The sequence below is a fragment of the Ziziphus jujuba genome, chromosome 2 (assembly GCF_031755915.1).
Source record: "Ziziphus jujuba cultivar Dongzao chromosome 2, ASM3175591v1".
Lineage (NCBI taxonomy): Eukaryota > Viridiplantae > Streptophyta > Magnoliopsida > Rosales > Rhamnaceae > Ziziphus > Ziziphus jujuba.
Genome location: NC_083380.1, coordinates 14,637,848 through 14,646,808, shown reverse-complemented (window position 1 = coordinate 14,646,808; position 8,961 = coordinate 14,637,848). Strand labels below are relative to the sequence as shown.

Here is an 8,961-nt window from a genome sequence, read left to right as displayed (position 1 = left end):
CATATCATCGTGAATGGTATCCGTTTCGTTCATGGAGAAGAAGGATGATTGCCTAAGGGTGTGTATCGGCTGCCAACGACTTTATAAGATGACCACCCATAATTGATACCCGTTGCCGAGTATGAATGGGTGTCGATCAACTTCAAGGTGTCAAGATATTTTTCCGATCGATTATCAAAAAAAATTAAATACTTTTCAAAGTGATATTTGAAATTTAAGGGTATTTTATTCAAGTATTTTTGGTTTATGTTCCTACATGTATTTGTATGTTATATCGTTTGATATTATATTGCATATACTGCACCATACGCAGGCGGCAAACCAATGTGGTCCATGTAGAGCTAGCCCCATAATCATGTTGCCTACGAGTCCAAGGGATTGGACGGCCAATATAGGCAACCACCCTAGTTTGTATTGGTAGCAGAGTGCCGGCGACAGATGGAATCATGGATCACGTAGCATGTTAGAAGGTATCATACGTACCTCCATTACGAGCGTGCATATTTCATTTTATGCTATGGATTTTAAGATATGATTTTATGCATTTATTCGTGTTTTTATTGTTGTTCCAATGTGGAGTTTTAACAATTGCCTATGCAAGTTAAGGTATTTTAAACTAATTAAAATAATTTTCGTATTATTTATTATTTCATTGATTTAATTAGTAAATTTCGTAAATTATATTTCGATTTTTGAAGAAGTTTGGAAATTTAATTTGGGTTGATAAATTGTGTATATTTCATGTTGGTGATATATTTGAAAACTATATTTTATTATTAGTTTTATGTTATGGTTTTTCCAAGAGCGACTTAAGGTTTAAGTATCGCCAATTGAGAATCCAGAGTAGGACATCATTGAGTTCAAAAAGGAGATCCTAAAGGAAGCATGTGATTCAATGTATGCGATACACCCCAAGGGTACAAAGATGTATGGAATGCTCACTAGATGACATTATGGTTTGGCACGATAAAAGAAGTTGCAGGATTCGAATAAAGGTACTTAAGTCACCGACAAGTAAAAGTGGGGAATAGAAACGTTGAGGTAGTTTCAATCCTTGCCCATTTCCGTGTCGGGTGGGGAGATGTAAACATGGATTTCGTGCTTAAACTATCATTCACAAAGAGAAGGTACGACAGCGTTCAGAGAATCAAACAAGATCCGGATAGCAATTAAAGTTCTACTTGGTTGTTGATTTAAGGATGCATGCTTCAGAAGCACTTTATGGTTAGCGTTCGACTATGACCAAGACTTGTAGATCATGTTCTCGTGGCCTAGTTTGAATATCCTTAATTAGTGGGCATGGGGAGGAAAGTTGCACAAGAGGAAAGTTAAAGTCACTATTAGGCGTGATGGTAGTGTAGTGATAGTGGATGAGGTCTCTATTATACTTGCTAAGTTAAGCTGCTCAGGTTCGGAAGAAGAGCTATACAGTTGTGTGTATACAGATACACTTGGAGCAAGACTTAACGACTACATCACCTTTCACCATAGGCCAATGGACAAGCAAAGTGTAGAATTCACACTTGGAAGTTATGTTGAGACCGTGCATTATGCAATGTCGAAAGGAGCTGGATTGAGCAATTGGCATCGATAGGATTTGTTATGATATTAGCTACCAAGCGAGCATCGAGGTGTCTTCGTGTGAGATTCTATATGGAAGGCAGTGTCAAACCCCACTATATTGGAGTGAAGTAGGTAAGGAGAAGCACCGCACGACGACCAACGTAAATTGGATGCAAACACCTACAGATGACTATGAATAAGGTGGAGGTCATCCGAGAGAGTTTGAAGACCGCTCAGGGATCGACAAATGAGTTAAGCCGACGTGCATGGAAAAGATGTTGAATTCAAAGTCCAAGATTAAGTTTTTGAGATTATCTCCGTAGAAGAGAATCGTACGCTTTGGTTGACCGAGAGGGCCAAGTTCTTGTTACATTGGTTCTACAGGGTTATTGGAAGAATTGGTTTTATGGTATGCAAGTTAGTATTTTCGGGAAAGCAGACATCGGCATGCAGCGTAATTCACTTGTTGTTGCTACGAAAGGACATTGAATACCTGTCAGGTAAGGAGCGACCAGTGCAGATTTTAAGTCATGAAGAATGCGTATGGGTCAATAAGACTATTTTCTCATATCAAAAGTCTCGTGGTGAATTAATCTAGTCGAGGAAGCGACGTGGAAACTCGAAGCACAAATCCGCAATCAATATTTTTATACGTTTCAACGACGTAAGAAATTTTGACGACGAAATTTTTGTAAGGGGGGAAGATTGTAACACCCCGTCCCAAAGTACAACGGAAATTTTCCAACTTTGACTGAGGTTGACCGATGACCGTTGAGTGAAGGGGTCAAAAGTTGACTTTTTGACTCGGATGGAATTCTAGATTGACTGAGGTACCATTACGAAGTACACGTTGGCACGAGTTCATAGACTAGTAGCACGTTAAAAACGGAGCTACGGTTTGAAAGTTATGAGCAAACAAGTTGAGTTTGAAAGTTAAAAACTGTCCAAGGGATGCCGGAGTTGACTTTTTATTCATACAAAGTTGAGCTTTGACTCATGCATGGTTGTGAAGTACTCGTCGATATGAGTCCGTAGATTAGCGGCACGTCCGATTTGGACATGTGGGTTGAAAGTTATGGACCTGTAGAGTTTTTCAAATATTGTATTATTTTAATATTATTTTTAAACGTGTAACAATGTGCCACGTGTGACTTAATAAATGTGACCATTTGTCATCATGTTGAGATGGCACATGTCAACCATGCTTAATACCATATTATTTTATTATTGTTATTTTATATAATAATATTATTTTTTAATATTATTTAATTATTTTATTTTATTTTATTTCTTTTTTTCTTTTCCCCACGTGGGAAAAAAGGGCACGGGCCCTTCTCCTTCTTCTTCTTCTTATTCTTCTTCCTCATTCTTCTTCCTTCTTCCTTCATTTTTCTCCCTCCCGCCGATACATCTCTATCCCGTGTTCATCTTTCTCTGGCCACCACAAGCCACATGCGCCGGCCACCGTCCAAGACCACACGCCGGCGAGCTCACCAGCCAAATTTGGCGACCGACCGGCCGGCGGCGAGTTTAAATTTTTCGGCTATTCCTCCGTATTCCGGCCAACCCAGTCTAAATTAAACCTCCTTTCCCCCTATTTTGGGTCTTCTGATCCCAAATATGGCCTCCAATTTCCAAAATTCGAAGCGGTTTGCAAGATATGAGGAATTGAATCTCGGCCGAATCTTTCCGGCCAAATACTGGCTGCCGTCGATTAAATTGAACTCAATGGAGGTCGGTAATGTGATCCTCATCTCACAAGCTTTCCATAGACATATAATTTGTCAATTTTGGTTAACGTTTGTGTTAGATCCCCCGGGTACAGGGTATTATTTACCCGAATAAAACATTAATTTATTTGACTGTGTGTGAATTGTGTTCTAGCAGCACGGGTGAGTCATGGAATTGATCCCATGGAGGATCTTAGGTTAATTGCATGTCCCAGGTGAGTGACCGACCTTTAAAAATATGTTGGGGCAATTAATTATATTTGATTGGTGTTTAATTGATATTTGGAATTATGCTCATGTGGTGCAATTTAATTATTATTTTATTGTGATTTAATTTTATTTATTATGCATGAGCAAGGTATTTTCAGTAATAAATCGTATGTGGTTTTAATATTATTTTTGGGCATAATTGGTTTAAATATTTTGTGAAAATATTTGTTTAAATTGGTGGTTTAATTTTTATAATTATGCCCGTGGTATATTATTTGTTGAACCTCGTGTTACGAGAAAAATTATTGTTTTATTGTTATCGATGTTTTCGTACCGGGTTTGTTAAAGGAAAATATGTGGGATGGTAAATGTGAAAATTGGTATATTTCCCACGGTGATTTTGGAAAAACGGTACGGTTATAATTAATTTAGTAATTATTTTGGACGCACTCATACAGTATTGGTGTTCCGGTGTATATGTGGTTAGCGCGCAAGTATTATGTCTCCCGTGAGTTGCCATTGGACCGTGGGCAGGCAAGTTTGATATTGGCCATAGCCGCCCCCCTCCTTGGCCGGGATGACGGTTTCAGCAGCGGTACTGTCGGGATGCCGAAGTGACGTTTGCAAGTTTCTCTCTTTAACCCTTCCGCCAGTCGGTGCTCGGGACGCTGGGTATCGGAGGGCGTCACTGGTATATAGTGTGGTGCGTCAAGTATAAATTTTCGGATGGAAATTTCAAACCCCAAGTGTTCAAAAATTATTTATTATATTTTATTACATTTTATTTATATTTGGGGTATTTATCTAGTGTTTATTAAATTAATTGATCCCTTGGTTTTCGGGAAATACAAATAACGGGTTTTGTGAAAATGTTTTAAAAGGGGAATATTTCCAACGGAGTGAATAGTGAGGGTTTTGAGAGAAAATATTACTTCAATTGTTATTATTATTCATTTATTTAATTGTTGATATTAATTAAATTCCTTTATTTGTTATATTATTAATATTAAAGGTGTTCAGTAGATAGGGTCACTCACTGAGATGATTAGCATCTCACGTTTTTAAATTTCGTTCACCTAGGTCCAGGTTGGGAGATGTTGATCGTCCGGGGCGAGCCCGACGTCTCAGTTCGTTGCCGAAAGTCCAAGAAGTATTTCTTCCCTTTTTCCTCTCCATATTGTATTGCTTCCTTATCTGTCATTGTATTAATTTCACATTCATTTGTATAATGCTCTGTATACTGTATTGGACATGTAGTTATTTTTTATGCACTGAGTTACTGTTATTCGTTTGGAGTGCTGTAAATTTGTGGAATCAAATTGTAGTATTGTGGGAGGAATAAGGGGATGAATATAGAAGTGCGTTTTCAGTGCAGGAAATTTTTGGTTAGTCCTACCCTTAGGGGAGGTGCTGCCGGATTTTTCGTTGGAAGGCTCGGTGGTATTTTCCTGGGATCAGGGCTTGTCTAGGGTTCTGGGGAGAAATCTTGGACGGGTCCTGACATTAGTGGTTTGCAAGTATATGTTTTCAGGATTAATTGTTCACGAAGTTGCTATTTATAGTGAACAAATTTGATAAGCCGGTCAACAAAATGATATAGAAAATTAAATATTTTAAGCAATTTGGTCATTGTGATTTGTGATACATCAAGAGGGGAAAAGAATAACTTTTTTTCCTTTAAAATGGACAAGGGCATTTATTGAAGTCAGCCTTTGTATATATTTTTATTAATTAGTTAGTACCTTGGACTCAGACTCTATAATTAACAACTTTATATTTGAAAAATATAAATACAAAGAATTTTCTTTATTTTTTATTATATTATAGTACCATATAATTTTGTCCTGTATGAGTTTTTTGGCACTGAGCTTTAAACAGGAATAAATTTCTTCATTCTGGTATGTACGTAATACCCTATGTCACATAATCCTTTGTGGCAAAATAAATCAGTATTAGGAGAATCCAAGTTCATGACCATTGCAGTCAAAGCATATGTTAAAATTATAGCCTTCTAACAGTTTGAGAAGAAATCAACCAAACAAGAATAACCAAGTTCTGTGTGATACTTTAAAAAAAATATATATTGTATCACTCTCTGTTTCGTTTATTTTTATTTTTATTATTATTATTATTATTTGAAGTTGGAGGGCATTTTTAGACCAACTTGATGAAGACTAATTATACTACTATGTCTAAGTTAGTGGTTTAATTTAAGAGGATTAATCAATACCCATAAGCATGGCCATCAATACCCATAAGCGGACTAATCTTTTTCAAAACAATAATCAAGCTAATAATTTCTAATTTATATAAACGTTCCTGACATTATTTATTAATTAATGATAACCAAAAAAAAAAAAGAAAATGCAATACTATATATATAACAATATACAAACACTGACAGATTATATAAAAGGGTGAAGAAAGCAAGTTGTAGCTAGCTAAAGCTAAGCTAATTTGCTGCCTTGCGTTTAAGGACGACAAAGAAGTTGACGTTTTTCACTGACTTCAAAATCGAGGGATTTTCTTCAATTTTCTTCCCGTAAGAGTCAAACGGCACATCTAAAATGTCCTCACCAAATTGCTTCTTGATAATCCTCTCTAAGGAAGCTCTTATGTGAGATGCAAATACTTTGGCATTCATTAAAGACCGAGAACGATCATCTTTCTCATGATGTATGTATTCAATTGTCTCTATATTAAAACATCCATTTCTTTCAACACCTGCTTCCAATTCTTGGGGAGACATTTCATATATTGGTACATTAAAGCTATCCAATTTCTCCTCACTAACTATTCCCTGCACATACATGGTAAAAGGGGATAGCATACTTGGTCAAAATAGTTCAAAACAAGTTCTCATCTCAAAGATGCAATAAAATTTTTTTAATTATATGTAATCAGTGAGTTATTGGATTATCAGTTTCTACCATACATTAGTAACCTACTAATTTTTTTAACCGCACATGCCACATGATAACATTTTCTACTTTATGTAAAATATAAATTTATAGTCGATACCCAACATAACATGGGAATATGCGGCGTGTTAAATGTTGCAACACCTCTATCCATGATTTCAAACTAAAATTAAATCAAGTTGATCAAGTGGCAATTCTTAACACTTACCATGCCAATAGACTCTTAACATAAAGTCGAAACTATCTTCCAGACGGGTCAAAAATTCATGGTTTATGGTATTAATATTTCTTACCTTTCTTACCAAGTCCATGAGGCAAGAGCCTAGAAGGTCTAAAGTCATACATTGAAAACCTTGAGAATGATGAGTTCCATTAAGCCTCTCCAATTTGATATATATGATATATGTTTTCTTCATGATACTAATATGCATTCCTTGTGGAATTTTCTCTTAAATAGTAGTTTGGAATAAGCAATTCACGAAATTTATACATAAACACACCTGGATTTCGAATTTCTTTCCATAGCTGTAAGGGCCATCTCCATCTTTCATTGGATATTCTTCATTGAGTTCATTCTTGGTTCCCTCTGCTTCCATATCTATTCACTCTTTTTTTTTTTTTTTTTTTTCTTTTGTCTTTTATTTGTAAATTTGTATGTAAGATGGTTAACGAAAATATAGGGCAAATTATATATAAATTCAAGCCTGTTGAGACAAGATATACCAATTTATATATAGACTCAAGCATGATGATCTACACCGACGGGCTAGCAAAGGATAGACAAGAATTATTCAAACCGAAGAAGACTACAAGCACACGCAACACACATTAGTGCCCAGTTATTGTAAAACCAGATTTCTATCTTAATGACTAAAAACAATAGTTTGACTCCCTGTAGCCGTGCTTTTACCTGCTTCTATCACCTAAACGTTTACAATTAATCTACAAATATATCCAGGTTAACTGAGTGGGTGTTTAGTCAGCAACGTCTTGTGATTACTCAACCACTGCCTAATATATTTAGTGCCGCATCGCTCTCACAAAGCAATTTGTTGATTTTGAGATTTGCTATTTGTTGTTTATGGTATATCAGTGAAATTTTTTTGATGAATGAGTACCAATAGAATCTATGCTAAAATGAAATTGATTTTGTATATTAAAATATTAATATAAAAATCTAAATGATAATCTAACATCAATAATGATATCTGGGTATGCATGTAGAGGAAAACGTGTAGCATTTTTTAATTCACATAAAATATTCATATAAAAGAAATGGCCACTTTCATTTACAAGTCAGATCGCAATAATTAAACAAATAACAACCCTGGAATCACTGCGTATCCCTATAAATAAGGAGATAATTTTATTTATTTATTTATTTTTTCCATTGCAAACGTGTACTCAACCCATATGTACATTGATAGTGCATACTTTCGCTTTGAGAATCTACAGCACAAGGGCAAGGCCAGTATTTATCATATACTGTACGTATGGTTTGACATTTAAAGAGAGAATCACTGTGAAAGAGGCGAGAGATGGTAAGAAAGAGGAGGGAATAAGAGAAATTTTTTAAAGAAGAATATTAAATTTCAATAACCAAGGCATTTTTGTCAACTAAAGCAAAAGGTGACTATTTGTGTAAAAAATTATTAATTATTATTATTATTATTTTGTTTTGGTCAAGAATTACCTTTAATGCGAAAGAAACGAACGTGAGTTCCGCACGAAGAGAATCATAATAACAATAATAATAATTATTTAAAATTCTGTTTGGGAAGTGTCAAAGGTAAAAGGAAAATTAATTTTTGGAATTTAGGTTTTTAAAACTTAGTTTTCTTGAGATTAATTTTTTTCTTGGTTTATTTGGTGAGTAATAGAAAAATTGAGATTTATAAGTAATTAAATTTAAAATTGCATAATAAATTAAGGATAAATATGTATTTTAAAAAAAATTCAAAACTATTTTTTCTGAGATTTTTAAAATGACACTTATATAAGTGGAAACAACTTTTTTCACATATTTTTCTATATTTGTGGGAATCTAATTTCCTAAACCTACACTTTTTTATCTTACAATAAATATACAGGAAAAAGAAAGTTATTATTTTTCCAAAGGAACTAGATTCCCATTAATTTTACATTTAACCAAACATACTGTAAGGGTTTTTCAAAAGTATTGGTGAAGTATATTTCAATAATATATATAGTCTAACATCATTTTTGATAATAATTTTTGAAAAATAGTCGTAGCACATTAAACATTGGTTTCATAAAAAATTATCATCTAAACTAATGTTTGCATTTTAATAAAATGTGGATGTCCACATTGGAAAATTCTCATAAATATATTTATATATATATATATATATAGATATAAATAAAATATCAATCCCGATAAGATTTATTATTTTAAAATAAAATGTTATTATGTCAATAAATTCATATTTTACTATTTTTAAATTTTAATTTTTAATGTGATCCAAAAGTTAATTAAGGAAAATAAAATATTAAAACTATTATGTAGTCCTAATTTG

General features: G+C 34.1%; 1 protein-coding gene across 1 annotated transcript; it reads right to left on the bottom strand.

Moving 5' to 3' along the window:
• Positions 1–5,772: 5,772 nt before the first annotated feature.
• LOC107418655 (probable S-adenosylmethionine-dependent methyltransferase At5g37990) lies at positions 5,773–7,148 on the bottom strand. The gene is made up of 2 exons (XM_048474315.2): positions 6,925–7,148; positions 5,773–6,303 (listed from the first exon to the last, which is right to left on the bottom strand). Exons 1-2 carry the CDS (start codon positions 7,018–7,020, stop codon positions 5,956–5,958), a joined length of 444 nt encoding a protein of 147 aa, XP_048330272.1. The 5' UTR covers positions 7,021–7,148; the 3' UTR covers positions 5,773–5,955.
• Between the last annotated feature and the right edge of the window lie 1,813 nt (positions 7,149–8,961).

What these genes read in the sequence shown, in the direction of transcription:
- LOC107418655 (XM_048474315.2), bottom strand. Translation starts at nt 7,020, where the DNA reads ATGGAAGCAGAGGGAACCAAGAATGAACTCAATGAAGAATATCCAATG. An exon ending in GAAAGAAATTCGAAATCCAG is followed by an intron (nt 6,304 to 6,924) that starts GTGTGTTTATGT and finishes ATGTATGTGCAG; the next exon opens with GGAATAGTTAGTGAGGAGAA.